A 24387-nucleotide genomic window follows, 5' to 3' on the forward strand; every position below is an offset into this window, starting at 1 on the left:
TTATGCAGCTGTTGTAATTTACATATTGCATTTTATGTGAGGGAATCATTGGGAATTTTGGTTATGATGTATATATGCTAAGTTTCAATAAAGATCTTTGGGGGGGGGGAGAAAAAAATGAAAAAAGAAAAAAACAGTGACACAGAGTTGTTTGAAGAACAGGAAGTTACCTAGTCAGATTAATCTATCCAATGTTTGTGGGGTTTTAGTTGCGGTTGGTGACGTGGAAACACACTCCCCCTTCACAAGGGCCTCCATGTGCCATTTGGAGCATGCTTCCCCCATATCTGGAACACTTTAGTTTTCCACCAAGGTGGCTAAACACACAGATGCACACTCAGGGCATCAAAAAGGCATTTGAAATCCAAACAGCAGGCCCACGTCCATGGAAAATCCTGACGTGTCGGAAGGGGCATTTTCTCCAGCATTTGGGAGGCTGGTTGCATAGCGACTCTTGAAGCAAATGACCAACAGCGAATATTTACCTGCAGCAGCTGTCTCCAAGCTGGTGCCCTCCTGATGTTTTTGACTATTGCTACAGGGCAGCTGGCATCAGGTTGGCAAAGGCAGCTCCAGAAGCTGAACCAAATTGGGAGTTTTGAGGTCCAAATCCAGCTGGCTTAGCTACTTGTACATGGTGGTGTAGCATGTGGGGGGGGGGCACGGGGCAGTTGCCCAGGGCACAAAATTTGTTAGGGACACAAGATTTCAACACCCGGTGCTGCCTCAACACAGCTGTGCGCTTTCGTTGCAGGGCTCCGTTGAAAACAGTTTCTCCATGCGAGCCAGGAAGTGACCTCTCCAGACGACAGAACGACTCTTCTTGTCTTATCTCTGCAGCTGCGATCGCTTGGGTGACGCGGATGCCATCAGGCAGCTGATTGTGCATGCGTACTCTGTCCATTTCCCTCCCGCACGGCCCCGGGCTCTGGCAACCCACGTTATGCCACTGCTTGGACAACCCAAGGGGCTGCCAAGGAAAAGCTGAGGGCACGATTAGACTTTATGGGGTCCGTTGATACCGCTGGGCTGCTTTGCTTCCCTACCTATCCCTATACTGAAGGTATGTGTGGCACAATAGGACTTGCCAAATTTTTCAAATTCCCCAAATGAGGGGTGCTAAAAAGTTGTTGCATGACTTAGAAATTCAAAAGCTATTTTTTGTTCAATTGATATAATTCTGTTTGGCTTGGTAGGTAAAGGGTAAAGATTGCATAGAAACACCGTATATTTCACTCCCTAAGACACACTTTTCCCCTCCTAAAAAGTAAGGGGAAATGTGTGTGCGTCTTATGGAGCGAATGCAGGTGGGAGGCTCTGCTCAGCGCTCCCTTTAAAGAATATTTTTTTCCTTGCATCCCCCCTCTAAAAACGAGGTGCATCTTATGGTCGGGTGCGTCTTATGGAGCGAAAAATACGGTAGTTAAAAATCATTGCCAAATACTTTCAGTTAGATTATTCTGCTCACTTCCAGAGGGTTTGTGCAGGGGAAATGTACCAGCAGATAACGACGAGAAAGGATAATTTCCCTCCCCACTCTAAATCACAACAAAACCAAGCGCCCACATAAACAGCCAACACTCACCAGTGTTACAAAATCTTGTATTAATCATCTCCCTTCACTTCCAATATAACGTTGATATGAAACATAGGCATGATTCCTAGTTACATGAGAGGAGGACGAATAATAAATATATATCGTAGCAAGTTGAAACCACGAGGGTGTTTCACCAGTAATAACAGCGAATTGAAAACTGTACACTTGCAAAGAAATTACAGCATCCCCAAACGTTTATAGTGTGTTTTGTTTCCGCCCCCCCTTCTTTTTCTTCTTCTGTATAATCAGGAAGCTGAAACGTGTAAACAAACATGCTATTTCCATATATGACAAATTTCCTTTCTTAAAAAATATGCATTGCTTGGCAACATTAACTAGGCAAAAATATTTCTTTGTGCACTAATTTTATACAGGGGAAATACACCCTTCCCCCCACCAAAGAAAATGAAAAGAAGAGGTCAAGACTAAAACGCATGCAAAACAACAGAAGGTGTGTTTCAGTGCCAAAAGCAGGCATGCAGCAGAACAGAAACCCAAGCTTTTTTTTTGTTTTCATTTTCATTTGCTTACAGGAGGCATAAATACATAAGAGTTATATATTAATAAGGGAGGAAGTATTTTGCTTTTTTTTCTTCTTCTTCAACATTTATTAACATTCCCGTTTTCTTGCAATTCCTCCCAGAGGAATACACATTCACCGTTTATTTTTATTTTTTTAAGTAAAGATTAAAGGAATACAAAAAATAAAACTCACTTTGCAAACTCTTGATGACTTGTATAAAATCAACTTTAGTGTTATCATAGCTGTGTGCAAATTATACTTTCTACAAGGTCTACTCTTTCCTTCCTGCTTCAAATCAGGCACATCCAGGAAAACTTCGAAAGACCGGGGAGTTTGGGGGTGGGAAGGGCAAAACGGGGGACGGCAAGAGGGCTCTGCAGACAGGCTTCGCCAGATGTTATGGGACATGGAGTTGCAGCTGTTCTGGGTGTATCTTCACCCCCCTCTTCCCGCGAAGGTCTCTGCCAGTCTTTGCCAACCTGTTGCTTTCTGGGCAGCTATGCCAGCTGGCGCTGATGGAAGCTGAAGTCCAAAAGCAAGTGGGGAGGGCCAGGTTGGCAGAGACTGATCTGGGGGAAATACCACATGCCACACACTGCTTGCCTTCAGTGCAGAAAGAGGAGGGAGAAGGTAACATCCAGATCAGCCCTTATAAACCCAGAGAGAGAGAGAGGATGCTGATGAGACAAAATAGCCAAGTTCTGGCTTTAACGTGGGAGGCTGGCGCCATATGCAGAGTGCCAATTCTGCAGCAATCTGAACTGCCTGCAGGTCTCTACATCTATCTTCATAAGCGCTGGTTCGGGGAGCAGGGCTGTGAAACCACCCTCTCCCCTCTGTGATCTCAGAACAGCAAGGGGAAGATGCCTAGACTGCGTCGGAGGAAGCTGAACGAAAAGGGAGCATCGAATGACGCCTCAAAAGAAAGGCTGGGTTTCCTCAGCGTCATTCGTCCTTGGCCCCACCCGGGAAAAATAAAGGGGGGGGGGAGAGAGGAAAAAAGGCACTGCCGTGGCCCAGAATTTGGGGTCTAAGGAGGCTGCGGCGTATGTGTGTCTCTCACTGCGGTAAAAGCAAACTGCTTGACAACAGCTGTGCAGATGGTCATTTCGGACATCCAGGTGGAGTTACAAGCGATTGCAAGACTTGTATTCAACAGGCAAGCTTGCCATGGGCCAGGGGGGGAAGATGTATTTTGGGGCCCTGTTTTGCCAGGCACAGAGCGCTGGCCCAAACCTCGCCGAATCCAGGCCCCAAATCCAGGTAGGTAGGTTTGTTCTTCACGCAGCAAAGACAACCTTGTTTGGTGCCCATCCTTGGCTGAGGAACATGGCTCAAGGTCTGCTGGGAGACTCCCCTTTCGCAAGTCTCCTGGGAACGAACGGGGACCTTGTCGCGCAAGGTCACCGAGGCGCCTCGAACCGCTGCAAGCCTTGCGTCCCCTCGCAGCCGGGCTGTTTCCCATCCAGCTGATGGGCCTACGGAATTGTGCAGAGACCTGCATCACCCTGCGGCCTGCACAGTTTGTTTCCGCAGTGCGCAACACAGCCAAGGGCACTTGGAGGTATACTAGGGTTGCTTCACGTTGCAGTATAGACGGTATCACAGTGCAGGAAGTAAAAGCGACGCTGCTCCCCCCAAAAAAAACACACCCCCCCCGTGCTTCGTTCTTCTTGGCTCCAACCCCTGCCAGCTACTGCCCATCAAATGAATTCTGCGGCGGGGGGGGGGACACACCAGAAGCCCCTTCCCAGAATCCCCCGCTGCCGCAATCTGGATACGTGAAATCTCCCTTGCATTTCCCCGTCAACAATTAAGCCGCAAACCGCTAAAAGGAAAAGCAGCAATATAAATTTCATAGGTGATAAAATCGCATAGTAACAAGTTGTCTCTGGCAGCCGACATAACCAGCTTAATACACTCTTGCGATGAGAGCAAGGAGAAGGGGGAGGACAAAATAATAATAATAATAATAACAGCCATAACAGAACTCCACACATTTCTACATAGTGAAATATTTCGCAATTTCTGACGCTATCCTACAATTGCTTATTATAAAACGGTTGCATTTGGTGATAAATGAGTAAATAGAAAAATGAAAGGCACTGCCACTTTTTTTTGTTTTGTTTTAAAATACTAAACATCTGACTTCCACGGCCTTTTGCATGCAACTTCCCCACTTTTTTTATAAATAGATTTAATTTTTAGATTAGATACTTATGGGGTGTGTCCCCCACCCCACCCCCTTTTTCCTGCAGTCAATACAGGAACTAAGAGGGAACCTGGGGGGGGGGAGGGCCTTTTTGAAACGTATCTAAAGCCTCTTTTGATTAAAAAAGAAACACACAAACACACACACACACACAAAACCTAAGACAATGTCTCAACACACTGCGAATGGAAAAGAAGCTCTCTTATTCCAAGCAAAAGAAAGAAAGAAAGAAAGAAAGAAAGAAAGAAAGAAAGAAAGAAAGAAAGAAAGAAAGAAAGAAAGCAAGCAAGCAAGCAAGCATATGGTTATTCTCAGAATTTCTATCATGGTTACCAGCCATAGCGAGTTATAATTCATATATTTATCCAAAATAATATCTCTTAATAATCAGATAACCTCTGTTTTCCTATATTCAGCAAATGAATAAATAAAAGGGTCCCCCCCCCAGATTTCTAAATACTTTTCAGGAACTTCTTCCTTTTCTACCCAACCCCCCCCCGTTTCCCTGCACAAGCAACGCCACTCAAGTTTTGTAGGACACCCCCCAAAAAAACCCTCTCTGTGTCCAATCTGCATCCTCCACTCTCTTCTGTGCCCGCTGCTTCTCCCTCGCCCCTCACAATTGATAACCTGAGCAAAATTGGTCAGGCCGCCCTCCAGAGAACCCCCCCCCCCGCGAGGGAGTGGACCCGGGGCAGGCTGTGCCCCCTCTTCCTGGGTGCCTTGAAACAAACCACTTTCTAAAACCTTCCCCTCCAGGACTGCGTTCCTTCTTTAATACGATCAAAACACAACACACCCACACCGCCCTTTAGCATCACGCATTCCCGCTAGAATCACAGAAACGAAAACTGTATTTTGGCACCTTTTGTTTTGAGGAGGAGGAAAACGAAAAACAACAACGCACGCCTTCAAAATATGGCATATCGAATGCATTTACGTAGATCTCTCTGCCCGGAGGCTCAAGACAGATGCTGAGGCACAGCTCTGCCCCTTCCTCTCCCCTCCGCTGACTGGAAAAGAAAGTCGCAGCAAGTGTTTGGCACTGAGTTAAACCTTGATCAGGTGGAGAAAGAAAACCGTTCTTCCCAAATAAAACTGGGCCATGAGAGACTCTCTGGGGGAAAGGCAATTGACTCACACGGGATAGATGCGTCGGGACAGGGGCTTCCTGTAGCACTTCTTGGGCTCAACCACATGTCAACCTTGAAACAAAATAAAAAAAATTCCTTCCAGCAGCACCTTAGAGACCAACTAAGTTTGTTATTGGTATGAGCTTTCGTGTGCATGCACAGGTATCTGAAGAAGAGGGACGCGGGTGGCGCTGTGGGTTAAACCACAGAGCCTAGTACTTGCCGATCAGAAGGTTGGCGGTTCAAATCCCCACGACGGGGTGAGCTCCCGTTGCTCGGTCCCTGCTCCCACCAACCTAGCAGTTAGAAAGCACATCAAAGTGCAAGTAGATAAATAGGTACCGCTCCGGCGGGAAGGTAAACGGCGTTTCCGTGCGCTGCTCTGGTTCGCCAGAAGCAGCTTAGTCATGCTGGCCACATGACCCGGAAGCTGTCTGTGGACAAACGCCGGCTCCTTCAGCCAATAAAGCGAGATGAGCGCCATAGCCCCAGAGTCGGTCACGACTGGACCTAATGGTCAGGGGTCCCTTTACCTTTACCTAAGGTGTCACTGGAAGGAATTTTTTTATTTTGTTTTGACTACGACAGACCAACACGGCTACCTACCTGTAACATGCCAACCTGTTTCATTTTGGTGTAAACCAGGAGTGCAGAAACTATGGCCCACTGGATGTTGAACTTCCACCTCCATCAGCTGCAGAAAGCAATGCCAGGGGCCCGGGATAATGAGAGGTTTAAGTTCAGCAACATCTGGAGGGCCAAAGGTAGCGCACACCTGGCTTAAATGAGGATGGCTTCCACCCGGGGGCCCTGCCAGCTGCAGTTCTGTAATGGAGCTGAGGATACGCAACAGAGGACACCCAGGATCTCCCCACAAGTTCAGTAAGGGGGTTTAAGGGGACCACATCCACTTAAAACTGGTCTCAAGCCCATATAAACCTGCAGGCTATACACCATTGCAATGATTCCTGAGAGCACCATCTCAAAACTACATTTCCCAAGGGGATTCCCTCCATTGCAGAGGGTTGGAATGGATGACCACCTGGGTTCCCTTTCCATTCTGCAGTTCCGGGATTCTACGGAGGTTGTTCCAAGGGGAGCCACGGCGATGAAACTGGTTTCAAATCAATTTATGATTCGCAGAGTGAAGATGCCCATTGCTTGGCACTGTGGCACACATCTGAGAACGGAAGAAGCATCCCGGGGGAAGAAGAGGCAGAGGTGTTTCCTTTCCCCCCCACTGAAGCCAGTGTGGCAGGAACTAGCCCTGAGGGGTCGGCTAGTGCCAGCATGGCTGAACGGGCTGCGCTCCTGCCCTGCTGCATCCAGAAATGCTGAAATGATGCACCAATCTGCACGGTGCACAGACCCCCCCCCCAAAGCACGCGCTGACTCGGTGAGCCCTTAGAATCAGGTATCACGGAATATGCTGGTATGATGTGATGCACCAAAACGTGACGTATATTTCAGCTGCGCACACTTATTTATTTATTTTTAAAGCTATATCTTCCTGCAGGTGGCAACAGCACGCCACTGCAAAGACACGGGAGCAAGGATTGGGCGTTTGGGAGTCTGCAAGTCACACTCCTTCTCCAGCAGCCAAGTTTTCTGGGCCACAAGAAACAGGCAAATCGCGCTTGCGGACGGTGCGGCTCTTGTTTAAGACAGAGCAAACCGTACCGATGCCACGCAAACCAAGTTTCCGAGGTGACCTCACATCTCTCGCAGGTTTGCACAGAGGCTGCCTTCAAAGGCTTCCTAGACCTGCTTGGATTAAATCTGGCCAGGTCTGAGATGGGAGCGTCAGTGGAAAAAGTAGGCGCATGAGCCTACTTGTTTGGGAAGCTGCGCTCGGCCAGAGCTGTTTTCTTTTGAAGCCTTGTTTCCCCCTCGACCCCTCCATGCACTGACCTCTCCTGCTGTGCTCATGAGGGGAGACAGGCCTTGGCCTGCTTCTTTTCCCTCCTGGCCCGGCGCACGGATCCCCGTTCGCCAGGCCCAGAGAAAGGCATCAGTGTCTGCCTTCCAGCACAAACACGCCGGGGAACAGATGCCCCATTTAGACGGGGAGACGGCTGCCTCCAGCCGCTCTGTTTACCCTTCCCTCCTGCGCAGATCTTCGGCACAGGAAAGGCACGTTCATCCCCTCCTGAGAAGACGCCTCGGCACCCTCTCCTCCGATTACCTCACAGGCCGGGAAAAGAAAGTGGGGTTGAATGAGCAGCACTCCGGTCCCCAGACACGTCGGCGTGGACGTCAGGCCCTGCTGGTATTTCAAAGGGTCTTCCAAGGGTACCCAGATTGGAAGCAGGCTTACTTGGAAGTCAGGGCTACCTTCTAAAGTTACGTCAGGGGCAGGTAAGAACTCTGACGCCACGTGGGAGGCTGCTTATGCCATCCTTTGACAATCTGGGGTTCCCCAGATGTTTTTGGGGCCCCAACTCCTACCAGCAGGGCAGTGCTGGCTGGGGCTGACAGGAACTGCCGGCCAAAACATCTGGGTGGGACCAGGTTGGCAAAGGGCTACCCCAACTGCTCTCTGCCACCAATGGAGGCTAGTCCATTTGGTGCGAAGGGGGCAGGGCCTTGCCAGCCTCAGTCAGCCACCACCCGCCTGCCTTCTTGCGTACAACCTATCCAGCGGGTGGCATTGACTGCCAACTCCCCCTTGAGCCTCAGTGTTGCCCGTGGAGAACTCTGCAGGGAGTAGATAGGGACATCTCAATCTCTCACTGGCTCTGGCGCCACCTGCTGTTGGGCTCCATGATGCCCACCCTGTCATTCCCAACGGGCACTGGTCGTTAAAGCTGCAATGCAGGATTTGACCCAGGTCTTGGTAGGTCTCGCAGCTTGTTATATGGCTTCCCTGGGGAGAAATCTGATGTACTACTGATCTCATGCATGGTATCCCCAGCCTTCGGCCCTCCAGATGTTTTGGACTACAATTCCCATCATCCCTGACCACTGGTCCTGTTAGCTAGGCATCATGGGAGTTGTAGGCCAAAAACGTCTGGAGGGCCGCAGGTTGGGGGTGCCTGGTTTAGGCGACCTGACCCTTGCCCACACCAACACTTCTGGTTCCCAACTGGACCCGTCCCCTTGAGTGGCAAGCAATGCCAAGCAGATAGGGCTTGGGTCCTAGAAATAGGGTGGTCCAAATGGACTCCCCGCTCTCATGGCTGCTGCCACCCAACCAGCAGCTTTCAGTCTGACACAAGACGGCCATGCCTGTGTTGCTCAATGAGCCGAGTCCCATTGCCACCCTACACTTCAGGTACCAAGCCGAAAGCAAGATGAGTCTCTGAGTGGACATGGTTCTCTTATTCTCCCAGAGAAGCATCTCTGAGATGTTCTCTTCCTCCTAGGACATGGGCTCGCGAGTCCATATGCAACATCTTTTCTATTTTCTCTCACACACATACATACAAATATATGCACACAGACGCAATCTAAGGAGCGGAGGCTTCTCTGCGGCACCTCCAGACGCAGTTCCTCCTGCCTGCCCTGCCACAAATCTCGTTCCTTCCTTCGGCGCCCTGCTCTGCCCCTGGCTCGGAAAGTCAAGAAAAAAGTCACGCAAGTGCCTCCCGCAGCCCCCTCTATAGAAGCAATAGCTTGGCAGTTATTTTCAAAGGCAAACCTGCTGCTATAAGACACACACACACACACAAACAAACACACGCACACACAAAAATGCCATGCAAAAGATCCTTTACGTCAGCGAGACGAGTCCTTGCAGGCGGCGGCAAAATTATTCTGGCAAGACCGAAGGGCCTTGTTCCGCTCCCCTCTCTCACTGTGCCTGCGGTTTCCCTGTTCTGCCTGGTGGAAGCGCCCTTGATCCTGGAGAGAACGTGGCAGGCGAGATTGGGGTGCTGGCAAGGGAGTCTGGGCCACGCTAGACGTCCCCCCCAAGTGGCAGGCCAGGGGGCTGGGACTGGCCCACTCGGTCGGTTCATCAACTTAACACTGCGAGAGGAGGAGGAAGAGGTGTTTGTGGGGGCGCGCTCTGCACACCTGCCGCGCTCTTCGTGTAAACAATGCGCAGAACCCAAAGCCGCTCTTTTGGACGCCAACGGAGGGAAATTAGTTTGGCCTTTTTAATTTCCTTTCCGCCGCCGCTGCCGCCCCCCCGACAACAACTGCAGCTCAAAACAGTGAATGTCAGTGAAACACAGCTCCTATTTACAGATGGCCGACGCGTCGCTCTCTGCGTCGTCGTCTTCATGCTTCGGTGACGTTATTTCAGAAAGTCTCTTCGGCAGGAGCGGTTCCGTCTGCCACCCCCGCTGCCCGTTCCCAACGGATGCTCCGAGCATATTATTTGGCTGCTAAGGGGCTTGCCCTTAGCCACGGCCTGCTCCTCTGACGAAGCCCTCCGACATCTTCCGCTCCCCACCCAATGTTATTTCTCTGTTTTGTGCATAATCATAAACCTGGCGGATCCCAGTCCTGTTTCTTGACGATGCGTAACAGCAATATAAGTGTGACCCTTTTACAAAATGTAAACAGAGATGGAGAGAGGAGGAGACAAGAGACAGACAGACAGACAGACAGAGAGACACAGAGAGAAGAAAACGGCAACGGAAAGGTTGCAAATTATCTCCAGGGATCCTTGACACGTCCGGGGACTCGCTGGCAACTTTGCCGCTGGTCCAGCAGCCCAATTTGCCGACGGCCAGCGTTCTCACTGCAGACACCTCCGTCTTCTAGATCGTCGAGGTTCTGTCGACACCATCTGAAAGGGTGAGGTTCACTGTTAAGAGGCTGCCAGACCAAAGGCTGGAGGCTGGCTGAGATGGAAAGGCTATGCATGAGGAATTTCATATATATATATATATATATATATATATATATATATATATATATATGTGTGTGTGTGTGTGTGTGTGTGTGTGTGTGTGTTAACATACCATTTTCAACAGTAATTAAACATACTTTAACATCTTATTCAGTTTTTTGACTTCCATCAGTCCTGCCTGAAAATTCCTATTACATTTAAAACTCATAACCAATATCTCTATTCTTTATCTACTTTGTAACACTTCATGTGGGATGCGGGTGGCGCTGTGGGTTAAACCACGGAGCCTAGGACTTGCTGAAGGTTGGCGGTTCGAATCCCCGCGACGGGGTGAGCTCCTGTTGCTCGGTCCCTGCTCCTGCCAACCTAGCAGTTCAAAAGCATGCCAGTGCAAGTAGATAAATAGGCACCACTCTGGCGGGAAGGTAAACGGTGTTTCCATGCGCTGCTCTGGTTCGCCAGAAGCGGCTTAGTCATGCTGGCCACATACCCAGAAGCTGTACGCCGGCTCCCTCGGCCAGTAAAGCGAGATGAGCGCCGCAACCCCAGAGTCGGTCACAACTGGACCCAATGGTCAGGGGTCCCTTTACCTTTTAACACTTCATATATTTCTCCTTACAAAACTTCTTGCAGTCCTACTAGCGTAATTTGTTGGTTACAACTGCTTTTCAAATAGTTCATATACTTCTTCCAGTCTTCTGTAAATCTCTGGTCCTGCAGGTTTCAAATCCTTCCTGTCATTTTATCCAATTCTGCATCCTATTCAGGAGGAATTTCAGTGGCAGGCGAGTGAAGGCAAACGATTCCTCTCCTCTCCCGCCCCAAGGAAACGGAGCAATTTAAGAGCACAAGAGCCCATTCCCCTCCTCTGCCAGGGCTGGTCCAGCAGCAGTTCAGCACAGAAACTCAGAGATGAGCAGTAAGTTTGATTTTTTGTACTCGTAGAGACAAAATAGAAATACACGGGCAGGACTAGCCTTGGTGAGAACTGAGGATCTGAGCTCCCCACTTCCTCCTAAGGCTCCTCCTCAGCTGTCTGCCATCCCAACAGTCACAAACTCCTCCTCTGTGGGGCTCTCTATGTATACGTAATGCCATCCTTGGGGACAGAGGAGGACAGGAGAAGGAAACAGGGGAGCTGTCAGGTGGCTGGGGATCTGTTGCAGCCTCAGACTGCTCCTCCTCCTCCTCTACTTCCGTCTCGCCTAAACCTGCTGCTTGCTCAGCCTCCAACCTGCCTGCAACCCCTTCTTCCTCTGGTCTGCCTCCTGCATCGCACCATCATTCTCCTGGCTGGGGGCTTTCCCCCTCTGACGCTTCCCTGGGGGGGATTCCCCGCCATTCCTCCTCGTCTAGCCAGACCCTGACCTCCTGCGGTTGCCAGAGCACAGACATCATGTGCCATGCATATAATAATAATAATAATAATAATAATAATAATAATAATAATAAATGCCCAGTCCATTTGACTGGGTTGCCCCAGCCATTCTGGGCAGCTTGCAAAATATACAAAAACATAATGAAGGAAGGTGAGGACAGGTGACCTCACCTAGGCCCGAAGTCACCCCCCACCAAAGCAGGCTCAAAGCTTCTCAAAGCTTTTCAAAATCATTTTCTCGGCAGCTAAGCATCAGAAACATTCCGCTCTGCTGTAACAAAAGGTAGAGAACAGTCCATTGTTTCTCAGGCCTTTCTGATGCCTTCTGGCCTTGCTAAAGAAGCACATTGCAACTTACTTTCTGTCCGGGAACCATGCCAGAACAAGAGATTGAAACATATCTGAACACTCTGAAACCCCTTTCCTGGGAAGGGTGCCAAGAGTCCCAATAGTCCCAAGACAGCTTTCTGTTCATGCTCAGAGGAACTCCTGAGGGAGGAGAAAGGGGGAGGGAACTGGAAAGGGGTATATATGCTTGTGCACATGACTGTGAATTTCGTGCATGCTTTTTGTGACTTATCACACTTGCTCCTTCTACCAGTTCATGGATGGTAGAAATAAAAGCCTTTTCTCCGAAACTATTCCTTGAGTGTCTGTTGACTCCCACTTCCCTTTCCCAGGCGCAATATTTTCCCCACCCGAGGGCAAAGCCACATAAGGCTACATTTCTTGGTGCGTTTGGCCGGGAAAAACAGATTCCCTGAGGATAAGGGATGTGGGTCCAAGGCGTCCCTGTGGTGAACAGCTCGGTTCGTGTCAGCAGTTCCAGTGCACATCCTGCCAAGTTCGTGGGAGGAATTGCCACCCGTTCCTGAGTGGACACACTGCAAGGACCGGAGAAAAGCAACGGCCGAAAGAAGGTACCTCGAGGAACAAGGTAGGCTCCACAGGGCATAGGTGGGAGCAAGCAAACAGGGCCTGATCAGCCCAACCAGTAGGGTAGAAAAAGTGCCACTGGTTTTGGTATCGCCCAGAAAAAGCAGTAAAGGGTGCTGCTGGGCCCCGGTCGAAGTCTAAGCGCTGCCGGTTGTGGTTTTGGTTTTGGTAAAAAAGGGATTGAGGGAGGTGCATGGGTTGCTGAATGTGCGTGTGGGGACACTCCAGTGAATGTTTTGAGTGTGAGAGACGTTGAAAGCAACGTCTGGCCTGTGACTGAGTGAAAAAATAACTAGGAGGAGGGAGTGTCCCAGTGTCCCAGTATCCCAAGTGTTCCAGGGTTCCAGGGTCATGGAGAAAAAGCTGTAAAACAACTCTCACGACCCCCCTGCGACGTTTCCTGAACAAACTGGAAAGACGCCACGAAGGGAGAAGATGGGGGATTTTAAAACGGAAGAAAAAAATACAGCAAACAATAAAAACTCCCCTATACAGTACATTTCCAAGCACAATTCAAAGTGTTGGTGCTGACCTTTAAAACCCTAAATGGCCTCGGCCCAGTAGACCTGAAGGAGCGTCTCCACCCCCATCGTTCAGCCCGGACGCTGAGGTCCAGCTCCAAGGGCCTTCTGGTGGTTCCCTCATTGCGAGAAGTGAGGTTACAGGGAACCAGGCAGAGGGCCTTCTTGGTGGTGGCGCCCGCCCTGTGGAACGCCCTCCCACCAGATGTCAAGGAAATAAGCAACTTTTAGAAGACATCTGAAGGCGGCCCTGTTTAGGGAAGTTTTTAATGTTTGATGTTTTATTGTGCTTTTAATATTCTGTTGGGAGCAGCCCAGAGTGGCTCAAAATAAATTATTATTATTACTTATTTTTATTACTTTTTATAATATTTTTATTATTATTACTTAATTATTATTACTTACACGACATGCTCAGTTTTTAATGTTTGATGTTTTATCGCTTTTTCGTTATTATTAAAATTCTTCTGGGAGCTGCCCAGAGTGGCTGGGGAAATAATAATAATAATAATAATAATAATAATAATAATAATAATAATATGCAGGGCTGCCTTCGGGTGTCTTCTAAAGGTTGCAGAGATCTCCTTGGCATCTGACGGGAGGGCCTGCCACAGGGCAGGCGCCACCACCAAGAAGGCCCTCTGCCTGGTTATACACTTCTGCCGCATCTCCTCTTACTTGATGTTTTCTAAGCTAAGAGATCTCGTACAGGAGTTGTCGCATCCCTTCGGCTGCTTGGGTCGCCCTTTCGCGAACCTTTTGCAGCTCCGCAGTCTCCCTCTGCGAACGAGGCAAACCAGGAGGAGGGCACATGGAGATGGGGTGGGAGGAAGGGTGAAGAGTCTGCCCTTTCAGATTTCAGCCCCCAAAGATGCTCTCCATTTAGCACATGAGCGAGACGGAGGAAATGTTTCTGGGGACGGGGGCTGCGGCTTCAAAGTTACACGCAGGCACAGATGGGGGAAAGGAGGGAGACACATACACACACAGCCATGTTTCGTTCAGCGGCAACTTAGCCTAGGGTCTACAGCCAACTATTACAGCTCTCCCCGCTAAATAATTGTGGAAAGTGCTCCAATGCTCAGATTCATCCCCCTGGGGGCTTTTCAGACTTATTGGGGGGGGGGGGGAGAAAGGAAAAAGATGAAAGAAGGGAGCTTGCTCAGGTCTCCTTTCAGAAAAGCAAACAAACAGCAAAACCACCTGAGCTCAAAACTCAACGACCCCTTTCTTTAAAACGTTATTTATAGCGCTGCTCGGCGGGCCATTCTTGGTCTAGCATTGCTGAATGAAAACAACCAGCGAGGAACAAGATCCTTGGAATGTCTCGGCAAGATTCCTTTCAAAGCAGCTGCAGGAAAAAATAGGAATTCCTCCCCCCACCCCCACCGCCTGCCCCTGTCGTTACTAACGCAGCTGATCCACTTTCAGTAGCCAGGAAGATCTCAGGCTTAAGTTGGTGAGTAATGGAAGCGGGAAACATGGCCTTTCCCCTTCCTCTTTGCCCTCTCAGCTAGAATTTTTATTTTATCCCGAGACCTGTGGGTACAGGACTGTAGACAAGCAAGCCAGTTTCTAATGATTTTAGCGACGGCTGCATTCCACGACTAACAGTGCAATTGGTTTGTGGCAGGGGTTGGGAACTTCGGGGGCCGAAACCCAGCCAGGTGGGAGGGGTACAAATAATTAATAATAATAATAATAGAATACTGTGTGACGTCTCTCATCTTCAGCCACAAACCCACAGATACACTACAGACCATGTGGATGAAGATTGTGAATCGGCGGTGGTCCACCGGCTACAGCTTGGGAACTCCAGAGCTGTTTATTAACACTAGAATTGTGCGAAAGATACTGGGCCTCCCCAAGGGCTCGGTTGCTGCACAGTTAAGAACAGAACTGGGCCTCCCCTCTATTGTTGCGAGAGCCCACATTAGAATAATTAGTTTTTATTGTAAATTAATCAATGCCCCAGGCTCCCTACTAGCCAGGCAAGCCTTTTTAACTTGTGCTCATAACAACAAATGGTCCAAGGCCATGGAGACTATCACGGCACGCTACTCCCTCCCAGATCTTGACACGCTGTCATCTTGGGACCATCATAATATCCGGGCCTGGATTCTTACAAGAGACGAGGCCATGGACCGGGCACAGTCCACCACAGCTCGCCTCTCCAAGTGGCTCCCTAAATTGAAAGTGGTAAGATCACTGGCCAACTACTTGATAGACTTGACGGAGCCCAATTTGAGAAGAGCGTTTACCATGGCCCGTTTTCATTCTATACCCACGGCCTTCTTGCAGGGGATTTACTTTAAGACCCCCATTACTCAGTGTCTATGTCCATGCACAATGAATGAAGTAGAGGACTTCATACACTTCTTTTTCTACTGCCCTATTTATGAGCTAATAAGAACTAAGCTCCTCCTCTTGATCCCGCCCACCATCACATCTAAGGAAGACTGTTTGAAATCGCTTCTTGTGGATGCAAATCCCCAAATTTCACGTGGGGTGGCTATCTTTATAGTGCAGGCTTTGAAACTCAGGGCTACACTGACTGGGTAGTGTGTCCCAGACCTGGACCTGTTTTAATTCTTTGTATTACCTTTTTAACCTAATGTGCCGAGCCTATTTTGGGGCCATTATATGTTTTATATACATCTGCATTTTAGATTCCCGGCGCTGGCAACTAAATTTTTACATTATTGTTTTAGGGTAATTTAAATGTCACAATGCCAGTAATATCGTCTGAATCTTGTTAGGTTGCTTCTCTCTAGCATTTTTTGTCTTATCCTGCTATGGCTGTATGCTAATGCAATAAAGGTTTGATGATGATGATGACTAGAATTGTGCTATTCTGATTTTGCAGATCTACAGCTCATAGCAGGGGTAGCCAGCATGGTCGGCCCCAGGTGTTCTTGGTGCACAACTCCAGCGGGGTCAAAGGTCAGGGAGTGATGGGAGATGTAGTCTAACAGCATCCAGAGGGCTCCACCTTGGCTGGCTACTCTTGGTCCATCCTAACAAACCAAACTGACTCGTAATAATTTCCCCTGAACCAAGAAGTAGGAACGGCCAAGAGGGAGACAACAGAGATGAAATTTAGCAAGACAACACATTTATCTTACAAGAGTTCCTAGAATCATACAAACTTCAGATATTTGAAGATGGATATGGAACAACTGATTGGTTCAAAATTGGGAAAGGAGTGCGACAAGGCTGTATATTGTCTCCCTGCTTATTTAACTTATATGCAGAATTCACCATGCGAAAGGCTGGGCTGGATGAATCCCAAACCGGAATTAAGATTGCCGGAAGAAATATCAACAACCTCAGATATGCAGATGACACAACCTTGATGGCAGAAAGTGAGGAGGAATTAAAGAACCTTTTAATGAGGGTGAAAGAGGAGAGCACAAAATATGGTCTGAAGCTCAACATCAAAAAAACGAAGATCCTGGCCACTGGTCCCATCACCTCCTGGCAAATAGAAGGGGAAGAAATGGAGGCAGTGAGAGATTTTACTTTCTTGGGCTCCATGATCACTGCAGATGGTGACAGCAGTCACGAAATTAAAAGATGCCTGCTTCTTGGGAGAAAAGCAATGACAAACCTTGCCAACAAAGGTCCATATAGTTAAAGCTATTGTTTTCCCAGTAGTAATGTATGGAAGTGAGAGCGGGACCATAAAGAAGGCTGATCGCTGAAGAATGGATGCTTTTGAATTCTGGTGCTGGAGGAGACTCTGGAGAGTCCCATGGACTGCAAGAAGATCAAACCTCTCCATTCTGAAGGAAATCAGCCCTGAGTGCTCATTGGAAGGACAGATCCTGAAGCTGAGGCTCCAATACTCAGGCCACCTCATGAGAAGAGAAGACTCCCTGGAAAAGACCCTGATGTTGGGAAAGATCAAGGAGAAGGGGACGACAGAGGGCGAGATAGTTGGACAGTGTTCTCGAAGCTACGAACATGAGTTTGACCAAACTGCGGGAGGCAGTGGAAGACAGGAGTGCCTGGCGTGCTCTGGTCCAGGGGGTCACGAAGAGTCGGACACGACTAAACGACTCAACAACAACAACAACAACAATTCTATCGCTTCCCAGTCTTCTTTTGTCCAGGCTAAGCATACCCAACTCCTTCAACCGTTCCTCATAAGGCTTGGTTGACTTGGCCAGCACAATTCATTATGGTAACTTCAGTGGGTAGCAAAATGGTTTTAGCAGAAACCGAACTGTAGCTGAATGGAAACGCTGTGCATTGCAATAAAAGCAGGACAGGACAGAAATTGCTTTCTCCTTGTATCCCAAGCTCTGACCCTTCCCCAAAGGGCTTCTGTCTCTCTCTGTGTGCCTTCCCCCCCCCCAAAAAAATCTCAATCCCTTAAACTGCAGCTTGACATGGCTCAGTCCGGAATTCTACCGTCTTCCTGTGTGTCATGTGTGGATGGGATCTCAGGACATTTCTGACACAGATAAGAGGTTGGAAACAAGAGAAGCGCTTACCTCCAAGTGCATGTTCTGTCATACTGAGGCACAACGACTCCAGCCTATTATTGATGTCAGGTTCTGTCACTGGTACCTGGAACTCTGCAGAAAAAAACAGAAAGTGTGTTTCCACGAGAATAGGAAATATCTGCAGTGTAGCTGGAGGCACTTCCTGCATGTGGAAGGAAATCCAGGCTGCAAATCTAGTTAAGGCAAAAGTTTTTCCTTCTGGAGAATTTTTTTATTATTATTATTATTATTATTATTATTATTATTATTATTATTATTATTATCCATTCTGGGCCGAGTAGGGAACTTGCCCACCTCTTTTCATCTGGGAGATTGCAGTCAAATACAACTAGTTAGTGCACAAAGGGGTAAAGGACCACAGAGTTGTATTGCTAGATAGTCTCAGTCAGGCTACGCCATAGTCTATTCTGCAAAGGAAGTGAAGCCTTTCTGCTTCCTTTCTCTCTCTCTGCAACCAAGGAGGACATGTATAAGCTTGCTCCTGAGCTTACAGCACATATTTGGAACTACATTCTGTATTGCACTCAGCAATGCATGACTGAGACCTTGAATCTGTAAGTAAAGCATTTTAAACTTACTTAACAGTGTGTGGTCTGCTCATTTCAAGAGCGGTAGAAAGAGGTCACCTGCTGTGTGCAGCTGAATGGGATATAAAGGTTCAAGAACCTATATTCCTAACGCTTTACTGTTGCTTAACTTTTGCGAGTTTAATCTCTGCTACTGGTGCTCTCTTCCTACAGGAACATGACGTTTTGAAACCAGGCACCCAGTTGTTTTCTGTCGCTGCTCACCCACACACCTGGGTCCACAGGGATCCATATATTTAATCCCCCACATTTCCCTCCTAACCTGACGGTTTAAAAGCACCACCTAAAAATAGGCTTAAAAGAAGAGGAAGAGGAGGAGTTTGGATTTGATATTTTGCCTTTCACTCCCTTTAAGGAGTCTCAAAGCGGCTAACATTCTCCTTTCCCTTCCTCCCCCACAACAAACACTCTGTGAGGTGAGTGGGGCTGAGAGACTTCAAAGAAGTGTGACAAGCCCAAGATCACCCAGCAGCTGCATGTGGAGGAGCGGAGACGCGAACCCGGTTCCCCAGATTACGAGACTACCGCTCTTAACCACTACACCACACTGGCTCTCAAAAGACTTTGGAGTGTGGTGGCACTGGTGAAGGGAGATTGCAAGCTTGCCAAATGTCCACTGTCTCGCTTAGGCGGGCTGTTGGGATGCTTCCAAGGAAACAGGGGCAATTTGGCAGGCCCCACCGGCCGGTAGCTGAGCAATCTCCTGGCCTTGGCTCAGCATGAAACTGTGACCCACAGCTTCAGAAGCCTTCAGAAGCTGGAGCACGCTCTAATCAGCAGAGTTAATAACACACAACAGAAGTGGCAGGCGACGGCTGTGAGAGCATATTTACAGGCAGTTTATTCAGCATACATCAGGACAAAGGAAAAACATGTCTTCTCCCTTTCGTGTCCAAGGGCAAGCAGCAAAAGCAAAAGCTATGCACACAAATGGAAGTTCCCAGCAAGCTGTGCTGGAGTGTAAACAGACATGTGTCATACAACTATCCACACATCTGTTTTAAGGTGGAACAGAATATTCTAACAGAGATAAGATGAGGGTGAGGACTGGCAAAGGAGCAAGACGTCTTTGACCCACCTGGCTGCTGAAACATAAGCATGGTTTGCGGAGAGGTGTGCACCGGCAGCGAGCGCGTCCTCTGCACGGAGCTGTGAGTCCGGCTGGGCATGCTGTTGCTCCCTCCAGGGTTTGCAAACCAAAGGTTCTGTAAGGGAGAAGAACATGCACTGTCAAGCTGCAAAATGCAGAGGTCAACGGGGGACAAAGGTACAAGATGCCCCACCCCACGCTGGCTGTGTACACTCTAGGACCTATAGGGACGCAGGTGGCGCTGTGGTCTAAACCACTGAGCCTCTTGGGCTTGCCGATCAGAAGGTTGGCAGTTGGAATCCCCGCAACAGAGTAACCTCCCGTTGCTCTGTCCTAACTCCTACCAACCTAGCAGTTCGAAAGCACACCAGTGCAAGTAGATAAATAGGTACTGCTCTGGCGGGAAGGTAAACGGCATTTCCATGCGCTCCAGCTTCCGTCACGGTGTCCCGTTGCGCCAGAAGCGGTTTAGTCCTGCTGGCCACATGACCTGGAAAGCTGTCTGCGGACAAACGCCGGCTCCCTTGGCCTGAAAGCGAGATGAGCGTCGCAACCCCATAGTCGCCTTTGACTGGACTTAACCATCCAGGGGTCCTTTAAGTTTTACCTTACACCATGGGTAGGCAAACTAAGGCATGGGGGCTGGATCCGGCCCAATCGCCTTTTAAATCCGGCCCATGGATGGTCTGGGAATCAGCGTGTTTTTACATGAGTAGAATGTTTCCTTTTATTTAAAATGCATCTCTGGGTTATTTGTGGGGCCTGCCTGGTGTTTTTACATGAGTAGAATGTGTGCTTTTATTGAAAATGCATCTCTGGGTTATTTATGGGGCACAGGAATGCGTTCATTTCCCTCCCCCCCAAAAAATATAGTCTGGCCCCCCACAAGGTCTGAGGGACAGTGGAGCGGCCCCCTGCTGAGAAAGTTTGCTGACCCCTGCTTTACACTCTAGGACCTATCGTGCTGCAGAAGCAGGAAGGCACAAGGGAAATGATCACCACGGCATGACACACTGGGCAACGCCGGGAAGATTTTGGATGTGTTGCATACATTAGGTAAAGGGACCCCTGACCATTAGGTCCAGTCGTGACCGACTCTGGGGTTGAGGCGCTCATCTCGCTCTATAGGCTGAGGGAGCCGGAGTACAGCTTCCGGGTCATGTGGCCAGCATGACTAAGCCGCTTCTGGCGAACCAGAGCAGTGCACGGAAATGCCGTTTACCTTCCCGCCGGAGTGGTACCTATTTATCTACTTGCACTTTGACGTGCTTTCGAACTGCTAGGTTGGCAGGAGCAGGGACTGAGCAACGGGAGCTCACCCCGTCGCGGGGATTCGAACCACCGACCTTCTGATCGGCAAGTCCTAGGCTCTGTGGTTTAACCCAAGCAGCAAATCCAACTTCCGAGCCCTTGAGTTTTGTTAAACGGCCAGTCTCTCTCCAAGGCTGGCCTCATCATGCAGAGCTTCCCATCAGATTCTTTCAGTAGCTGACTCACATGGTCTTGATCAAGTGGTGTAGGAGCGGATTAAGAACGTAAGAATAGCCGGCTGAATCAGGCCCATGGCCCATCCAGCCCAGCACCCTGTTCTCACAGAGGCCAGCCCTATGGGAAACCAGCACGCAGGATCCAAGCACAAGAGTCCTCTCCTCGGTCCTGTTCCAGAAGCATTTGTCCAATGCTCTTTCAAAGCCGCCCATCCCTGCCTCATGTGGCAGTGAGTTCCGCAGTTTAACTACACACTGCGTGAAGAAAATACCTTTCCCCTCCCCTCTATGCATTCAGCGTCACTGGATCTGCAGGAGTTCTGGGGTTACAAGAGAGGGAGAAGAACTTTTCTCTCGCCATGCTCAACTGCATAAATTTCTATCATGTTGCACCCCCCCTCCTCTTCTCTAACCTAAACGGCTCCAGACCCGGCTCACAATTCCCCCTCACATCGCTGCTTACATCTTGCGCAAGGTTTTAACTTTCTAAATGCCGCACTTGTTTTTATTTTAAGAAGAAGGCGTATACATGCGCCTGAATATGCAACTCCACCCCGCCCCAGTCCTTTCCTCAAAGCATTCCCTCCCTCCCCCCGCCTGATCTCCTCTTCCTCCCCTTTACAGGACCTCTTTTTGCAGCAAGGAAGAGAGTGAAAACAGGAAATGCCTACAGATCATTCTGGCTCCCTTTCTTTTCAATCAAAGCCCAAGAAGGACCTAGTTTCAGTGCAACGAAGGAAAGTGGTGACAAAGCAACCTTTGGCAACTGAACAACTTGACTTCTACTCCTGGTTTGGGGAGTGGGCTATTGGGCTCGGAGAAAATATATTTCCAGGACAGGAATGCCACAACTGGCTTTTTGTGTGTTTGCGAGGAAGGGGAGACACCCTCCCCACCTCACCTCACCCCTCCAATTCCAGTTTAAATATTTGTTCGCAACAGCCCCCCTTTCTCCCCATGGACTTGTTAAAAATTCATTTGTACAGATCGCCTTGTTGGTTCAGAATTCATGGGTAGGCAAACTAAGGCCCGGGGCCGGATCTGGCCCAATCACCTTCTAAATCCGGCCCACAGAGGGTCCGGGAATCAGCATGTTTTTACATGAGTAGAATGTGTGCTTTTATTTAAAATGCATCTCTGGGCTATTTGTGGGGCATAGGAATTTGTTCATTCCCCCCCAAATATAGTCCGGCCCCCCACAAGGTCTGAGGGACAGTGGACCGGCCCCCTGCTGAAAAAGCTTGCTGACCCCTGGTTCAGATCAAGACCCATCTGGTTTTTCAGCAACAGCCAGCAAGATGCTCATGGAGGCCATTTCTGCTGTCTGCGGGAGAGCTTCTCCTGCAAATATCAAATTTCTCTGCTCTGCAGTACCTCAGACCAGGGCTTTTAGTGTGGCGGCTTCTGCCCTGTGGAATAGCATCCCTGTCGAAATGCGACAGGTGCCTGCTACCTGCACTTTCCGGGAACAGCTGAAGAGATTTTCATTCCTAGAGATTTTTCTCAGCTGGCAAAAGGGGGTCTTTACCAAAGAGCGTGCACTCATTAGGGTATTGGTCTTCTTTAAATGCATTTGTCGTTTCTGGGTTCTTAACTGCTTTTAATTATCTTTGGTATAAATCGCCTTGCGACAGTGGTTTAGGGGGCAACTCATCCGTCAAAGACGATCATGATAATAATAATAAACAATTTAAATGGTTCCTTCCTTATTTATTTATAACAGCTATCTCAGACAGTGTTTCAGTATTGTACCTTGGGCTCGTCCACCCGGGAGAAAGAAAACTCTGATCCTAAATCTTTGCTGCCTTGCAGAAGATCTTTGGGAGAAGAAAGGGCTGAGGAGTAAACCCAAATCTGGCGTGGGGTCTCTGGGGTGGTTGGGTGACGCCAGATGGGCGGGGAATGAATGAATAAATAAATAAATAAATAAATAAAATAACGTAATTTTTTTTGCTCTATAAGACGCACCAGACCACAAGACTCACCTAGTTTTTGGAGGAGGAAAAAAAGAAAAAAAATATTCTGAATCTCAGAAGCCAGAACAGCAAGAGGGATCGCTGCGCAGTGAAAGCAGCAATCCCTCTTGCTGTTCTGGCTTCTGGGATAGCTGCGCAGCCTGCATTCGCTCCATAAGACGCACACACATTTCCCCTTACTTTTTAGGAGGGAAAAAGTGAGTCTTATAGAGCAAAAAATACGGTAAATAATAATAATTGTACGCCTCCTTCCAACAACTCCTGTAGCCAAGTGTCAGGGAACTGCCATCGGAGCCAGAGGCGGAGGGAAGCCTCCAGAGGGATGCCGGAGAGGGTCCCAGCAGGCAGAGAGGCAGCCCATCTGCTGGGGAAGGAAATCAGCGTAACACCAGTGGAGAAGGGGGGCAGATGGGGGAATCGGAGAGGAGGCTCCAGGACTCTTCACCGGAGACCAGCGAGGAGAGCACGGGTCCTCCGCTGCCCACGCCCTCCCTGCGCAGAAGACTTCCGCGCAGGGAAAGTAGGCGTAGACTTGGCTTCAAAGAACTTCTTTGCTGGAAGAAGTTCAAGAAACGCCCACTGACGGATTCTGCTAGCGACTGAACAGCCACGGAGTGAAGGGCTGTCCAGACAGAAAGGGTTCAACCAGGTAACCTAGCCAGGAGTGGCGGCAACTTACGCACGAGCAACCCCTATAACCATTACACCAAGCTACTGCCAAATGCATTATTCTGCTTACCAATCAACCACTTCAGTGGGGCTGAGGAAGAGGGTCTTGTTTCCTAGGCAGCCCAGGACCTCCAGGTGTGTGTCCCGGTTGTGTGTGTGTGTGTCACTTGGCTGCTGCTAACACAGCCTTTTAACGTCACCCTCAGAGGTGTACTCCATTCTCTCTCTCTCTTCCGACGCCAACAACCCACCCTGGGACCTCAACCATAACCATAACAGCAGAAATTGAGGGTTATTCCCACGAGATAGACTGCCCTTGGGCGTGGAGGCTCCACTGAGCTAACAAGCCACGGACAGGTTTCTGGTCCTTGTCTTGTTTGCACCTTTCTCTTCCGAAGACATCGAAACTGGTGGCCGTCCTTGGCATCTGGGTAATGCCGTTAGTTATCTAGATGGGACCTGGGGCTGATCCAAGAGGGGTCCCCTTAAGTTCTTAAGGAGCTGGTTGGTACCCACCTGTCTCCCTTGCTTCAGGATGGTGGGGTTGGCGGCCGTGCTGCGCTGGCTGGCTCCCAGAAGGCCACTGGAGCCCAGGAGGCCCAGCCGCGTGGTAGGCAGGTTCCGGGAGGGGATCTGGAACTGGCGCGGGTTCCGGCGACCCATTCCTGCACCTACAGATCCAGCTGTTGGCAGGGAGTTCGACTGGCCGAAACCTCGGCTGGAAAAGAACAAACACACCGGCTTACCTCTGCTACCCCAGGGGCGTTATTTGGAAACAAAGATTCAGCCGCCCGGTGACGCTGCTTAAAACGAAGGATCATGCAGGCATCCCTTAATTCCAAATATAAATCGCGGTGGTTTTTTGGTTTAATGGCTTTACGTTTGCACTTTCTGTTCCTCATCAGACAGTGGTGTTTCCACCTGCCTTGCCCCACCTTGCCTTCCCCAGACTATGATTTGTATATT

At 49.2% G+C, this 24387-nt stretch overlaps 1 protein-coding gene and 1 long non-coding RNA gene across 2 annotated transcripts in view; both read right to left on the bottom strand.

The window, feature by feature from the left end:
* Positions 1 to 1588: 1588 nt before the first annotated feature.
* Positions 1589 to 24387, bottom strand: part of LOC310766583 — a 165749-nt gene continuing 142950 nt past the window's right edge. The window contains exon 2 of the long non-coding RNA XR_014550270.1: positions 1589 to 5574. This is a non-coding gene — a long non-coding RNA (uncharacterized lncRNA). The remainder of the gene's footprint in view (positions 5575 to 24387) is intronic.
* Positions 1589 to 24387, bottom strand: part of SAMD4A (sterile alpha motif domain containing 4A) — a 155123-nt gene continuing 132324 nt past the window's right edge. Inside the window, exons 10-14 of the mRNA XM_083613985.1 lie at positions 23938 to 24139; positions 19278 to 19404; positions 17601 to 17684; positions 6005 to 10203; positions 1589 to 5656 (exon numbers count right to left, since the gene is read on the bottom strand). Of these exons, the coding sequence (XP_083470111.1) occupies positions 10175 to 10203; positions 17601 to 17684; positions 19278 to 19404; positions 23938 to 24139 (442 nt within the window). The 3' untranslated portion in view covers positions 1589 to 5656; positions 6005 to 10174. The remainder of the gene's footprint in view (positions 5657 to 6004; positions 10204 to 17600; positions 17685 to 19277; positions 19405 to 23937; positions 24140 to 24387) is intronic.

The sequence above is a fragment of the Podarcis filfolensis genome (assembly GCF_964270895.1).
Source record: "Podarcis filfolensis genome assembly, chromosome: 1".
Taxonomy (NCBI): Eukaryota; Metazoa; Chordata; class Lepidosauria; order Squamata; family Lacertidae; genus Podarcis; species Podarcis filfolensis.